Source organism: Podarcis filfolensis (assembly GCF_964270895.1).
Source record: "Podarcis filfolensis genome assembly, chromosome: 2".
NCBI classification, from domain to species: Eukaryota; Metazoa; Chordata; class Lepidosauria; order Squamata; family Lacertidae; genus Podarcis; species Podarcis filfolensis.
The window spans coordinates 9,966,190-9,981,572 of NC_139605.1; the positions used below are offsets into that span (position 1 = coordinate 9,966,190).

The following is a 15,383-nucleotide window of genomic DNA, read 5'->3' on the forward strand; positions in this document are numbered from 1 at the left end:
ATCATACCTCCCCCCCCCCTTGGTGGTCCAGCCATCAATTAATTCCCCCCCAGAATGTCCCATGTACATTGGCATGCTGCAACATTAGAAATGGTGGCTGCCACAAATAAAGTCCACACCAGACTATAGTAAAGTCGGGGGGGGTATTGTTTTGCAGTTTTGTTTTGCTTATTTTCATATTTTTATCCTGTATCTTACTCTGTGTACCACCCTGAGATCTTATGATGAAGAGCAGTATATAAATCTAAGAAATAAATAATAAAATAATGTGCATCTGTTTACAATTCCCTTTGCATGAGAGCTCTAGAATCCTTCTTCAGCAAGCTTAGTTTCTCATTTTGTTTAACCATTCTCGCTTTAATTATTTTCCCCACCACTTTATTTGGTGTAGATGCTAAGGCCGCATCCATACGATTTAATGTTGAATATTTTTATTCTGCTTTTTAAAAGTCTTGTTTACCATTGCTGACTTTTACAGTTTTCTTTAACTGGTTTTTCCTAAATTCTTAATCATTGGTTCTACTGATTAATCTTTTACTTGAAATAAAGATAGAACAGGTGCTGTGTTACTAAGTAATATTTTTCTAACAAAATTAATTTCAGGTAGAGCAGTGTAGTGCTTAAACTTGTTATCTTTTTTCTTTCTCAGATGCTATGTTATTCAGACAACAGATTCAGAAAGGTAAATTTCCAATGGTGACCCAAATTCACAGGAGGGATGGGGACTGGCATTTCATTGGGGTTGTACAATCTTTTCTGAAGACTTTGGAACCCTTAATACAGTGGTACCTCGGGTTACATATGCTTCAGGTTACATACGCTTCAGGTTACAGACTCCACTAACCCAGAAATAGTGCTTCAGGTTAAGAACTTTGCTTCAGGATGAGAACAGAAATCGTGCTCCGGCAGCAGCGGGAGGCCCCATTAGCTAAAGTGGTGCTTCAGGTTAAGAACAGTTTCAGGTTAAGTATGGACCTCCGGAATGAATTAAGTACTTAACCTGAGGTACCACTGTAAGTTATTAGCCTTAAAATGGCATTTATGTTCTTCATATGTATTGTCAAATCCCCGTTTTTTCAGGCGTCGTGTTCCAGGTTAAAATACACATAAACCTGCCCCATTACATGTCAGTTTCTGTCTCTCAGCTGATTTTGCCGCTCTTTCCTTCATCTTCCCCCAATAGCAAATGTCACTCTGGATCCAGACACAGCCCATTCCTGCCTCATCTTGTCCAAGGATGGGAAAAGCGTGAGATTGGCAAACAGAAAGCAAGTTGTGCCCAATGATCCTGAGAGATTCAACAACTGGCATTGTGTGCTGGGACTTGAGGAATTCACAGCAGGCAGACATTTCTGGGAGGTCACTGTGGGAAGTGAGGGAGAATGGGCTGTGGGGGTCGCCAGGAAGTCTATAGGGAGAAAGGGCCGTTTTCCCTTCAGTCCTGAGGGAGTGCTCTGGGCTCTGGAAAAGATGCGAAATGGGTACTGGGCCTGGAACCCCCCTCATAGCACTCCTCTGTCCCTGAGGGAGAAGCCCAAGAGGATCCGGGTGACTCTGGACTATGAAGGGGGACGTGTGTCTTTTTCTGACGCTGACTCAGGAGCCGAACTCTACACGTTCTCAGAAGCCTCGTTCTCTGGAGAGACCCTCCTCCCTTTCTTTCGCCTGTGGGGAAATGAAACCCACCTCAGTATCTCCTGAGGAGACTAAATCTGCCTCTCAGGCCCAGCAGGAGTTTCTCTCCAGAAAAGAAGGGCTGAGATAAAACCCAACATTTACCTCAGTTGCACTTTGGGCAGCTTTTTAGGGGCCGTGTGAGAAGATTACAATCAGCAGAAATAACAAAACAGAAAAAAATGGTTGCCTTTTCCTGCTTTTTATTTCCCTTTTCCAGAATTCTCTCTGCAAACTATGTCTTAAAGAGACAGGTTAACACTTTTGACACTCCCAATATATAATGAGTTCCTCAAAAGGGCTCAGCCTCCATCATCTGGTTTCATTTTGCCACCTTCCTTTCCCAAGACCCCCAGCAGCTGTTAAAATACAAACATTCATGGATTACTAGAAATTAACCCCTTTACCCACCATAGGAGGGAAAGCTCCTTGCTGTGTAGACCTCAGACCGGAAGAAAATACAAATAATGTCTATGTGGCACCAACTTCAAGCCTCACCATGCCCCCTGTTCCTCAGAGATTAATAAAATACAATCATCTTTATTGCCATTGTCCCATACAGAACAACAAAATTGAATCTCGCTGGATTCAGTGGGGCTTCTGGACAATTAAATGCATTTACAGTTGCTGCATTAATCTTCTATAAGTGTTGGATTCTGTATATCAGAGGCAGCCAACACAATGTCATCTGGACGGTGTTGGGCTCCCATCAGCCCCATCCAGCAAGGCCAACTAGTCAGAGGTGATGGGAGTTGTAGTCCAGTGACTTTTGGAAGGAACCAGCTTGGCTCTGATTGCCCTATATAATTCCCACTGAGCTTTCCCTCTGATCCCAAGCCCCGCGCTGGTTATGGGGTGTTCCCCCAAAGAGGGCCTTTTCACTACCAGGTAGATCTTAGTTTTCTCTGAGGCTTTTAAAGGCTATCATTTAATGCTGTTTAATTCTTAGAACTATTTTGGTTTCAGTTGCCAGTGCTGCATTTATGGTTCGAGATCTTATGCTGATTTTTATGGTTGTTGTGCCGATACAGATTTTATGCTGATTGCTTTTAATGAATTGCATTTGTTTTTTAATCTGTGAACTGACCAGATCATGTGGTTAATTAGGAGGTATAGGAATGAAGTGAAATAAAAATAAAAATGAAGTGAAATAAAAGCTCCAAAACTCCCTCCCAGGAGGAGGGTCTCCCTCGATTGCTGCTGTTTTGCAGGAGTATTCAGCAAGATGTCATTGACGCAATAATAGTGCATTAGTGCTGTATTTATATGGGACAATCCACATATCATTCTGCTTTAGGGGTTATTCTGCGATTCTTCCCCAGTGTTAATGGTTCATTGCCATATAAAGGGGCTCCCATTTCTTTTCTGTGAACCGCCCTGAGACCTCTGGGTATAGGGCGGTATATAAATTCAAATAATAATAATTAATAATAATAATAATAATGGAACAAAAGCAGACACTCCGCTCTAATATTCCTGACATAGAAAGCTCTGCAACTTCTGCCCTGGACTGATAAGAAATAAAGCAATTATGAGTGTTGCACAAACAACCAGATCCCCTCTTGTGCCGCTAGACCTCTGGGCCAGAGAGCCCTAGTAAAGAAAGCCACATAGAGCCGGAAGCCAAACTGTCGCCTTCAGTCAGGCACACGACCGAGAAAGGGAACTAGATTTGAGGATGGCTGGATGTGGGGAGCAGGGCTTGAAAAGAAATAGTGTCAGTACTTAATACCCTAACCTAACCTCTGGTTTGACAGTCAAAGTAAAGAAAGCAGGCTATGTACTGGTTGTAGGTGAAAGGCTACAACTGGATCACATCTCTCACTATCCCTGACCACTGGGGGGTGATGGAGTCCAGCAATGTCTTGAATGCCACCGATTTCCCATCCCTGACCTAACAGGATAAAAGAAAGGAAAGTGGGGGTTGTTTGTCTGGAACTCACTCATACACTCCATACTCCAAAACACCGCTTGAGGTTGGGGCAAAATGGGAGTTTTATGGCTTGGAAAGAAGGGCTTTAGGGCTCATTTTTAAGTCAGACTTGCAGTTCCTCACAGGCTGCTACTCATTTCTGAGGAGGAACAGATGGTCCCGAGGACAATGTTGGGATGAGGGCAAAATAGGCCAACAGCCCTGACATTGGATGGTCCAGTCCTGCGTGTGTGGAATTGACAAGAACCACGTGGATGGTACACATCTTGAAACACTGAGAGAAGAAGAAAAAGCCAAGAAATCGCAAGCATGCATTATATACAAAAATTATTACTCATTCACACTCCCAGCTAATTTCACCCATCAGCTCTTAGTAAGTTTTTTTTAAAATAAATGAATTTTATTAGTATTTTCCACACAACAACACGAAAGATATCAAAAAATAACAATACACAACACACAAAAATCAACATTTGAAAACAAAAAACAAACAAAAAACAAACAAACAAATCCATACCTTACAAGTTAATATTATAAACACTAAAACAACAACAAGACATTGACTTCCACCAGTCCCACAGCACCTCCTTTATCTCTCATGGTGTCTTCCTGTTTTCTTTATCCTCTCTATCCTAACAACTAGATATAAATCCTTCTTTCATATCCTTTCACTTCACAAGGTTATTCCAGACTCAGCCAGATTTCTGCCCTCGAACCTTGACTTTTGAGGTATTCATTTAGGCACTTTCATTCTTTTTTTACTTCACTTTTTGGTTTTTGTCTTCTTATATCTCTCAATTTGGCTAATTCTAGGTATTCTGACAGCTTACATAGCCACTCTCCCCTAGTGGGTAACTGATTCCCTTTCCAGTACTTAGCCACCAGGATTCTTGCTGCAGACGTTGCGTATAAGAAAAAAATAGTTTTGTCTTTTGGAATATTGTCATTTGAAATTCCTAAAACGAATGCCTCTGGCCTTTTACTATATGATATTCTTAATATTTTCTTCATTTCTTCGTGGATCATGCTCCAAAATTTCCCAATTTCGGGGCATGTCCACCACATATGGTAGAAGGTTCCTTTTTGTATCGTGCATCTCCAGCACTTATTATTATATGCTTTATTCATTTTTGCAAGCCTTTCTGGTGCCAGGTACCACCTGCGATACATTTTCATATAGTTCTCTCTTATTAGGTAACATGCTGTAAAATTTATATTTTTTGTCCATAGTCTTTCCCATTCATTATATTCAATTGGGTGGCCCAGATCTTGTTGCCATTTTTTAATAGTGTCTCCTTTTTCCTCCTTTTCTACTTTCCCATTTTGTAACAGTTTATATATTTTTGAAAGAGTCTGTTGGTTGTTATATAAAATTTCTTTTTCCCATACCGAGATTTTTTTTATCAAACCCCTTAAGCTTACTATCCTTCTCAAATATTGTTTTAATTGGAAATATTCTAACCAATTCACCCCCTCTCTTTTAATTCTTCAAATTTCTTTACTGTTGGGCAATCTTTTATCTCTTCTACGAGTTCCCTATATGTTAGCCAGCTATCTTTCATACTGCTTCTGTGCAAGACTGATGACTCTATAGGTGATAGCCACCAGGGAGTTTGGGCTGTTACTATTGTTTTATTTCTTTCCCAGACTTCGAATAGGGCCTTTCTCACCAAATGATTAGTGAATCCTCTATGTGCTTTTATTTATTTTATATTATCGTGACCCGGGTAGCCATGCCACCCGAAAACTTTATACTGTACAGTCGTACCTCTGCTTACGTATCCTTCTGGATACATAAACTTCGGGATGCGAACGGAGCAAACCCAGAAGTAAAAAAGCACTCTACATACCGTGTGCATGCGCAGAAGCAATCCTCTGGTTGTGAATTCCTTGGGATGCGGCCAGACCCCTGGAACAGATCCCGTTCACAGCTGGAGGTACCACTGTACAGGTTTTTTATGCAGCATATTCAAAATTATTATTTTTTTAAGTACAGGAGAAGCACTTGTACTCCCCCTTCTTGGAAAATAATGGAGATCTTGCTAAAGGAGGGATACAGAACCTGTGGTTCTCCAGGTGCTGCTGAACTACAACTCCCATCATCCCTGACCATTAGCCATCGTGGCTGGGGGTGATGGGAGTTGAAGTCCAGCAACATCTCAAGGGCCACAGACTTCTCTCTCCTGCCTAACCAAAGAGCTACACACAATGGGATACCCAAACGAAGATATGAGCTTTCTTTCCCTGCCATATGTATTAATGGAAAACCTAATGAAATCTTAATTAATGGAGAGGAGTTTTTCAAATGCTCATACAGTGGTACCTTGGAAGTCGAATGGAATACGTTCCGGAAGTCCGTTCGACTTCCAAAATGTTTGGGAACCAAGGCGCGGCTTCTGATTGGCTGCAGGCGGAATCTGCGGAAGCCGCATTGGACGTTCAGGTTCCAAAGAACGTTCGAAAACCGGAACAATCATTTCCGGTTTTCAATCATTGGGAGCCAAAACGTTCGACTCCCAAGGCGTTTGAAAACCAAGGTATGACTGTACATTGGCAGCACTGTTCGAAATGAGAACAAATTCTTGAGCATCTACCCTTATGAAAGAGCTGTTTTCTTTTCAAATTTCACACATCACCCCAAAACAAAAGCCCACGTGGCACTATCTTCCTAGTGAGGAGTTTATAAAGGTGAAAAAGCCTTGAGCCAAGTAACAACCCTTACGGAAAACTGCACCAGATTCTCTGGGGAACTAGTGTGCTAGAGGAGTCTTGGAAGGCCTATCCACATTCACACTGTCTCATAAGAGCAGCAGGGGTACGGAATATGTGGCCCCTCCAACTCCCATTAGCCCCAGCCAGCCAGGATAGCTAATGGTCAAGGATGATAGGAGCTGGTCGTCTGACTGTATCTAGAAGGCAAAGAGGTTCCCAATCCCTGCTCCAATACTTCTGATAGAAGCTATGATTGTGGGAGGGGCTGCAACACAACTTTTGTTGAGATGCCTGCCCTGTTCATAATCCGCACTCTAGTCTCCAAGATCTTGCTACTTCTTTAAAAATGAAATAATAATAGTAGTGTTTTCCTCCCTTCGCTCAACACCCTGCACTCCCTGAAGCCTTCTAGAAAGGAGAGCATCCATACAATATTATTCCAAGTGTGGCTTTTTGGATGCGAACTAAAAGTGGTGCAGAAGAGGGAAATCCATTTTCATAAGCCTAAACTCTGAAACTTTAGTTTGGGTACCTGGCCTTATATATAGGCAACTCCCCATTTGCGTGTGATCGGCACATGTGTGACCACTGACATACATGCAGTTTTCAGCACCGAAAAGGAGATGGAATGGGGGCAGAGCAGACTTACACACATCCCACTGATGCACATGGGGACCAGGAACACAACTCCCACACAAACGGAGAGTTGCTTGTATACAATCATATTGAAGGAATGGGTTTCCCAAACCCAAAACTGACTGTGAAGACAGTTTGAAACTGCACCAAAATCCCTATTTTTCCTTAGCTAAAATCCATTAACTTGAGCTCTGAGTCAATATATAAACAGAAACCCGGCCGTGCTCAGAGCCCTCTCCTTTACCAGCTTGTGATGGCAGGGATGACCCTGACTGCACCAGTAGAACAGAAAAGACACATTTGTACCTTATCTTATGTGCTGACCACAAAAGACGCACAGACCTAAGTCCGGAACAAGGCCAAAGCGTGTTCTCGGAGATGACAACCTCTTCCTCCCCGATAAGAGTAGGAAGAGGAAGATCCTTTTATGGTCAGAAGTACAGGAAGGAATTCCCTTTTATGGTTAAGAATACCAGAGCAAGAACATATGTGATGTCAACCTGCGTACATAGGCTGACGTGGTTGGATTTATATGGGAAGGAGGGAGAGGGTGCCTGGAGGGTATATATACTGCATGAAACTTGTCATTTCTTCGGACTTGCTGTGGACTTGATCACACAAGTGCCTTCTAATATCCGGAGAGCAGAATAAACTCTTTCTTTGAACCAACCTCGGTGTCATTTGACTTCCTTCCTCCTGTCCCGGAGCAACGCAGACCCAATCGATGAACTCCAATAAGGCTACAATATAAGGTGGCAGAGTCTATAGGCAGCATAGAGTGCATTGTACTGCTGCTGACTGTAACAAGAAAAAACCATTTTTCAAAATGTTCCTCCATGTTAAAAAGGCCCTGCACTTAGAAACCTAGTGCATCAGGGAGCAAGCTGGGCTAGAACCATTCTTCCTAATGTGCTAGATTTTTACTTGCCCAGAGTGTTCTCATTTTAAAAAATTAAAAATGAATCTGGGAAATTAAAAATGGCAGGTCCTGCATCTTCAGTTTGAAAAGGTGCAGGCCAGTCTCTCACCACACCCAGCCACGTGCATAAGGCAGGCTATGCGCTCAGGACCACTTACCACTGCTCCTCTGCTGCGTATGTGGTTTTTAAAAACGCTGCCCAGAAAACTTTCCCATCCACGAAAAATGTTCAGCAATTCGTCAACCCATGTGGAATCCAGAAGACGCTTGCCACAGTTGTGAACCACTTCCGTGTTTTCTCTCTCTATTGGCGGTGGCTTGTTTCCACTGGCAATAATGGGGCGGAAGGCGGGGAGCCCAACAGTAGGTGGTGCCAGAGAGTCAATGACAGGCAGATCCAACTGATGCTAGTTCTCCCCTCTTCCTTCCTGCTGAACTCTACAAGGGACATCCCAAGACGATGGAGGCAGCCTACCGGCTGGGTCACTCCCAGATTGGTGGCAAGTTGAAGGCAGGTGAGGTAGGGGCTGGCTAAGGGCAAACCAAAGTTGGGTCACCTCTTCTGCCAACTCTTACACCAGGAGAACCCACACTGAAGCTGGCCCTATGCTCGGAGCACTGCTGTCGCAGGGTCTCTCCCCACCATGAACCTTCTTGTGCCTATTCAGGGCGGTATTACGCGTGTAGCTTTTCCCGCACTCAGTGCAGTGATAGGGCTTCTCTCCCGTGTGGGTCCTCCGGTGCCTGATGAGGTTGGACTTCCAGCTGAAGCACTCCCCGCACACGGAGCACCGGCAAGCTTTGTCCCCGGAGTGGGCAATCTGGTGCCCCATCAGGAAAGCTCGCTGCTCGAAGCACTTCACGCAGTCCGAATCACACCGGTGCACCTTCTCTCCCTTGTGGTTCTTCTTGTGCGTCAGGAGGTCGATCCGGTGAGAGAACCGTTTCTCGCATTGCGGACACTTGTAGATCTTCTCGCCAATGTGGGTCCTCTCGTGGGCAACCAAGTCCAAACTATCGCCGAAAGACTTCCCACAATAGGAGCACTTATACACTTTCTCTGCTTCCGGTGGCATTGTCTGGTCTTCCGGAAGGGGAGCGTTCCGATGGAGGCTGATCCCGTTCTCTTGGCCTCCCTTCCTCCCCTCCGTGCTCAGGAGGTTCTCAGGAAAGGTCTTCCTGGGTGCATTTTTAGCATCTTCCCCACAAAGCAGAGCTAGGTTAGGCTTGCTCTCTTGGAAGCTGTCAACATGCTGCCGAGTCTCAGGAGTCTCCTCTACTTTGGGACCCCAAAAACACTCCCCCATGGCGATTTCCAGGGATGTCCTCCTGTGGCTCATTCGCTTAGGTGCTCCTTGCCAAAAGGTCTCCTCAGACTTGAGCGCTCCACTGCCGTTTCCTGAAACAAACAAGAGAAATGACATGAGAAGCAGAGAGTGGTAGGGAGCCTTCAATTTTTGAAAAATAATAATAATTAAAACTAGTGTTCAGCTGATCAGCTGGTTAGATCAGGGGTAAGGAAACTGTGGTGCTTACTTATTAAGTTTCAGTAACATAGGAGAAAAACTATTTAAAGAAAACAACAATTTAAAAAAAACCCTACCAGAGTATATATCAGTTATTGTGGGCATTACAATAAATATCTATTATGATATTTATGGTATCTGAAGAAGTGTGCATGCACACGAAAGCTTATACCCAGAACAAACTTAGTTGGTCTCTAAGGTGCTAATGGACAATTTTTAAATTTATTTTATCTATTATGAGCAAACTATGGGTTGTTTATGGGAATCATTTCCTCCCCGTAACAATTCCTTGACTGCCAGTTAGGAAGAGGGTGCGCTTGGTACATATCCTCTCCACAGATGGCAGGGTATTGTTCTTCTGGCTATGCGTGGACTCTTATTTGGAAAATGAGTTCATTATTAATATTTATAGAATAGCATTCTAGCAACCAATTTGTGGAATTTGCTGTCAGAAGATGTGGCAATAGCAATCGGTTTAATGACTATAAAGGCCATCAGATAAATTAATGGAGGGAAGGATGGTTACCAAAAACCGCGTTATGGAGCCTCCATGTTCAGGGACAGTGTAGCAGCAGGTGGGAGAGCAACAACAGGGAAGGACTATGGACCTGGTGCTTCCAGATAGGCCTCTGGTTGGCCACTCTGGGAAACAGGATGCCAGGCTTAGATAAGGCTTTGATCCAGCAGGGCTTTTCCGATACTCTTAAAACTTAACATAAAGGTATGGTTTTTTTTTAAAAAAAGAACTGCTTCAAATAACAGCCTGGTAGCATCCCTGGAGTCACTCCTGACAAACCTTACCCAAGAGATCGTTCTCTCGCATCTTCACTGAGTCCATCAGATCCTGCTCTGACAAGGAGGCATTATCATCTCCTGTAGGCCTCAATGCCTAAAAGAGAAAGAGTGCAACTCAGTACAAAGCATAGCACCTAAAAGAGGGTCTTCTCCAACATCAATCATCTCTGACACTAGAAGTGGCAGGTGAAGTCTTGGTGGGGGTGTCACCAAACACCACTGGGGGGTTTCTGGTTGGCACTGGCCCATGACAGGACCTTTATAGTAGTGGTTCCCTATTTGTGGACCTAGCAAGGTGCATTTGTCTCCCTCGTTATTGACTTTTAGGAAAAAAATTTTAAAAAACACTGATATTTACCCATGCCTTCAGTGGCTGAAATGGCACACAATGAGATTTATGCTTTTAGAATGTTTAAAATTGCTTTTAGAATCCTTTTTCTCCCCGTTATAATTGATGTGTTTTCCACTCTGGGTGTCTTCAAGACGAAGCGTGGGATAGAGAATGAAATAATTATATTAGTAATTTCATGTGGTGTGTGCCACAAGACAAAGGAAGACCTGTTCCCTGCCATCACCCACCCCAATCCACACAAAGCCCTCGACTGCCCTCCGCATGATCGCACCACCAGTGGAAGCAGGAGGACCTGGGATTGGGTTCTCTCTCCATCCTTCTTTAATATACAAACAGAGTAGAAGAGTAAAGGATGATTAGAAATGTAGTTCAGCAATATCCAGAGGACCACAGATTCTCCTCATCTCTGCTCAGACAAAACAGGAGTTTAGAGATCATCTCACTTTTTCTTCTGGCCTCCCTTGCATCTCCACACCAACACTCTCCTCCTCAGACAAAACCTCTTCTTTCACTTTCACAAAATCCTTCGGGCTTCCTGGAGTTTCACAGCCAAGGCCTGGCAGGGTGTGATCAACGCCTTCTCCACTATGTCCATGGCTGTGGTTCATGACCCCCTTCAAAGAAGCCTGGGATTCCCTTATATCAGACACCAATGAGGACTGGGGGCAGGGAAGCCCAGAGGGAGTGGATGCTGCTGTCTTCAGGAAATTCAGGAACTGGTCTTCCCATTCCAGCTGGGACCTAGAAGCGGGAGTCTGCTTGGCCTGCGGCAGACTTGCCCCACACAGAAACTGTCTCTCAGTCCCAAGTTGGACTGCAGGAGTCTCATTTTCTCCTCTTTCCATTCTTTCCCCGGGTTCATGGGCTGCTGCCAACTCCCACGCTTCCACATTCATTCCTGGCTGCAGCTCCTGGACTGAAAAGAAAAGAGAACGTAAGAGCCTGGCAACTGGATCAGGCCAATGGTCCATCTAGTTCCAACATTCTGTTCTCACAACAACCTTCTGAGTGCAATATTGCTCTCCTCACTTATGACTGCCAGCAACTGGCATTCAGAGGCATCCTGCCTAACCGTGGCAGACACTGGGGTCTCAAATTTCAGTGGAGCCCTGTGCAACACCCAAAATCAGTGCCCCCCTAGCCTTGCATTCTGCATCATAGCTGCAGCACCCCAGGGGTTCTGCACCCAGTAAAAACAAGCCAGTCACGCTCCCCTAAACCCGCCTTTCCAGTGGAGGTAGAACGTAGCCAGCCTAGCTGGCAGATACCGATAGCCTTGTCCTAAATGAATTTGTCTAACCAACTTTTAAATAAATCTGAGCTGCTTCTCACTCTGTGCTCCTTTTGCCTCTCCTGAATCTTCCAACATTTGGCTTCCATTGGATGGCTCACTAATTTGGCCAATACCACCCTCCCCACCCATCATAGTATAACTTCACTGAGGAGAGTGAGCCCAGACTCTCGAGGGTTAGTACAGTCATACCTTGGAAGTCAAATGGAATACGTTCCGGAAGTCCATTCAACTTCCAAAGTGTTCGGAAACCAAAGTGCGGCTTCTGATTGGCTGCAGGAAGCTCCTGCAGCCAATCGGAAGCTGCGGAAGCCACATTGGACGTTCAGCTTCCAAAAGAATGTTCGAAAACCAAAACAATCGCTTCTGGGTTTCAATAGTTAGGGAGCCGATTTGTTTGGGAGTCAAGGCGTTTGACTTCCTTTTTTTTTTTTAAGAATAATTTTTTATTAACCGACCAATCACATCAAATCAAACCAAATTACATAAATTCCAAATTACACAGCCGAATTTTAAATTTTTGTTGGGGGTACCCATATTTCAAGTTCCGAAGGGGATCCAATCAACTTCTTGCTTCTTACTGCTGTTTTAATGTCCACAAATCTAACCTTATGATGTTCACAGTACTATCCAGTCCCTTCTTATTGTTTTTCCACATCTCTTGTTGTTATTTTCATATATTTTTCCTTTCTCTTTGTGACCTCTGATAGTCTCCACAAGCTGGTTAGAACAGTTTGTAATCCTGCATGCATATAATTTTTTTTATCCAGTAGCAAGGCGTTTGACTTCCAAGGTACAACTGTACACACACACACACACACACACACACACTCTTAGCCCAATATGTCCCTGTCTCTCACTCTCTATGGCTCATGTCTGACCACTCTGTATTTTTCCATTTTCCTAGTGTGGTTTTACAGTCCATTCTTCTCCCCAGGGAACTCTCAGAATTGCAGCTGTGAAAGGAACAGGTGTCTCCTAACAACTCTCAGAACCCTTCAAAATCACATTTCTTGGGGACTCTGTGGGGGAAGCCATGACTGTTTCAAGTGGCAGGATACTGTACCGTATAGTGCATATGGGGCCAGACAGAAGGGATGGCACAGAGCTTTCTGCAGTCCTGCAACTCTGCCCACCATTGGCTGTGCCCCATACTGGCTTTTCCTATGGTGAACAAACTTTCATAGGAAAAAGATTCCCCCACCCTAGCACAGATGCACACAATCTCATTTATCTTACTCAGGTTAGGAGGGAAAGCTTGAGGGCTGAGAGGATAGTCCACTAATCAGATCTATCAGGCTTCTTTGGTCAGGTGTGACAGATGCCCACCTTGCATTTGGCCATTGAAGAGAGAATTAAAGTCTCCAAGAACAGCCCAAGAAAAGCCATTTTGATGAACCAGTGATGAGAATCAAGATAATGAGAATGGCTGGAGAATGGCCAACAGATGCCCATGGGAAGCCTGCAAGCAGGACCTAAGTGTGGCTGCACTCTTCCTTCCTGCAGTTTCCAGCAGCTGGAATACAGAAGTCTTATACAATGTAGTCTTATCCTCCAGGAACTGATCTCATCCTCTTTTAAAGTCATCCAAGTTCATGGCTATTACTGCCTCTTGCAAGCTCCACAAGAACTATTGGTTTGAGGTGTGTACTTAGGATGTGACATGGGAGGAAGCTGGAGATCCTAGGAATGGGAACCAGCTAGAGGGGGTCTTAAGCAATAGGAACATTCGGGTTAACACACCTTCAAAGATACTTACCCAGGGAGGCTACCATCCCATAGTTCTCTGCCATGACTTCCCAGTAGAGCACCCTTTGGCCTGGATCTAGCAGAACCCATTCCTCCTCGGTGAAACACACGGCCACCTCTTTGAAAATCATAAGCCCCTGTTAAGAAGAAGAGCATGGAGGGAGATTCTCATTCCTCTGAAGCCGCCTTCTATCACATCACATCACATCAATGTCATGACTGAAGAGTATAAAATTATACATGGTATGGAGAAAAAAAAATGTTTCCCCCCCTCTCTCATAGCACAAAAAATCCTGGGTAGTATGGGGGGGTATGGGGTGCTAGGGAATGGGTAGCACCTCTGGTGGGGGACACATCATGCTCCCTGCACCTCGTTCTCACACATGTCTCCTAGAAGCTGTCAGCATGAGACAGCCACTACTCCCTGGGAATGGCTTCAACTGGTCCACTAATCCAGGTGAGGGTAGCCAATGGGTCTCAAACCCTTGGTAAGTTAGGGACTTCCCCTGCATGCAAAGAGAGGCTCTGACGGGTTGAACGGATGAGACCAACAGTGAGTCCAACGGTCAAGAGGGCAGTCTCCGTATGTGCTTTAGAAGGAAGTGAGAGGGAGATGGGGGCGTGTCAACCTAGGAAGGGAACCCATGTAGGAGAAGGAAAGGTCTGGTCCTAAACCTCCACTGCCTTGTGGGTTATCTTCAGAAGGAAAGGCTAAATAGAAAATCCTACACAAATCCAGAGTGGAGTCTCTAAGGAGGTTGGATGGCACCTTTTATGCCTCCTTCTGGGCAACTCTTGCAGCCAAGCTGGTGCCAAACGTATTGTTCTGCTTTCCCTTGGACCATATCAGCAAGGTTGAGAATGGGCTCTTGTCCTATGGGCAGCCAAGGCCTCCACACACACGGCCCACACTTGCACTCTGGAGATGTCACAACAAGGGAGATAGCAGCCAGGAGCTCCTTCGGTGCTGCTAACGCGGTAGTTTCGAATTCACCCCCGGAGGCACACTCCATTGTCTCTTTCATGACAGGCAGATGCCAACAACACCCCCGCCCATCTAACTACGTTGCCCCAGCCACTCTGGGCGGCTTCCAACAGGCTATAAAAACCCAGCATAGCATATGCTGCCTTCAACTTAGGGCGATTGGGGTGGGAGGACAAAGGGGAAGCGGGATGAGGATCTCCCACTCCTCTGAACTCCTCGGATGAAAGAAGAAATAACAGCGCGAGAGAAGCAGGACCAACCCCACCCCCGCAACCCTCACCAACCTCGCAGGGCTGCAAAGAGCAAGAGCCAAACAATGCGCGCCCAGCCAGCAGCCCAACCCGGAGACCCTTGCTCCTCGTGCTAAGCCTCCGGGGAGCTTCCCGAGCAGCCCATTCTCCTGACCTGCCTTTGGCCCTCCATCTCCAGCAGTCAGACGTCATTCTCTGCCCGGGGGGTGGGGTGGGGGGTGGGATTCACAATCCCAACTCTGCAGCAAACCGGAAGGAAGAGACCGGCTCTCGTCGGCGCTTCCAGTCTTAAGCAGCCCACGAGCTAAAGCAGAGCCCACCATAGAGGCTGCTCTGGGTAGAGCGACGTCCCCATCAGGGTTGCCATGGTGAGCCTCTCTACCCTCGTTCTATCTTTATGGGTGGTTATTATAGATACTTCCGGCTTTCCGCTCCTCCGATGCAAAGTGCAAGGGGGGGGGGGCTTCACCAGAGAGATGCTGTGGCCTAGAGCGGGTTGTTTTTACGTCACGTGCTGTTGTGTTTCCAGGTCAGGAGGAGTCGGTGCTGGGCGGGGTGAG

General features: G+C 45.4%; 3 protein-coding genes and 1 long non-coding RNA gene across 6 annotated transcripts in view; 3 read left to right on the forward strand and 1 right to left on the reverse strand.

Moving 5' to 3' along the window:
* LOC310758101 (zinc finger protein RFP-like) overlaps positions 1–4,113 on the forward strand; it is a 27,360-nt gene extending 23,247 nt beyond the window's left edge. Inside the window, exons 13-14 of the mRNA XM_083604038.1 lie at positions 650–682; positions 1,184–4,113. Of these exons, the coding sequence (XP_083460164.1) occupies positions 650–682; positions 1,184–1,701 (551 nt within the window). The 3' untranslated portion in view covers positions 1,702–4,113. The remainder of the gene's footprint in view (positions 1–649; positions 683–1,183) is intronic.
* LOC310756497 (tigger transposable element-derived protein 1-like) overlaps positions 1–15,383 on the forward strand; it is a 796,241-nt gene that overhangs the window by 648,006 nt on the left and 132,852 nt on the right. The gene's annotated exons all lie outside the window — the stretch shown is intronic.
* Positions 3,918–15,383, reverse strand: part of LOC310756843 (uncharacterized protein) — a 27,174-nt gene continuing 15,708 nt past the window's right edge. The window contains exons 1-5 of one of the 3 annotated variants that reach the window (XM_083601691.1): positions 14,978–15,230; positions 13,598–13,724; positions 10,991–11,463; positions 10,202–10,289; positions 3,918–9,273 (exon numbers count right to left, since the gene is read on the reverse strand). In XM_083601691.1, the coding sequence (XP_083457817.1) occupies positions 8,447–9,273; positions 10,202–10,289; positions 10,991–11,463; positions 13,598–13,724; positions 14,978–14,995 (1,533 nt within the window). In that variant the 5' untranslated portion in view covers positions 14,996–15,230 and the 3' untranslated portion in view covers positions 3,918–8,446. Of the gene's footprint in view, positions 9,274–10,201; positions 10,290–10,990; positions 11,464–13,597; positions 13,725–14,977; positions 15,231–15,383 lie in introns of those variants that run through there. The other 2 variants (XM_083601690.1, XM_083601692.1) reach the window with 2 other exon arrangements.
* Positions 15,224–15,383, forward strand: part of LOC310757492 — a 2,639-nt gene continuing 2,479 nt past the window's right edge. The window contains exon 1 of the long non-coding RNA XR_014545264.1: positions 15,224–15,352. This is a non-coding gene — a long non-coding RNA (uncharacterized lncRNA). The remainder of the gene's footprint in view (positions 15,353–15,383) is intronic.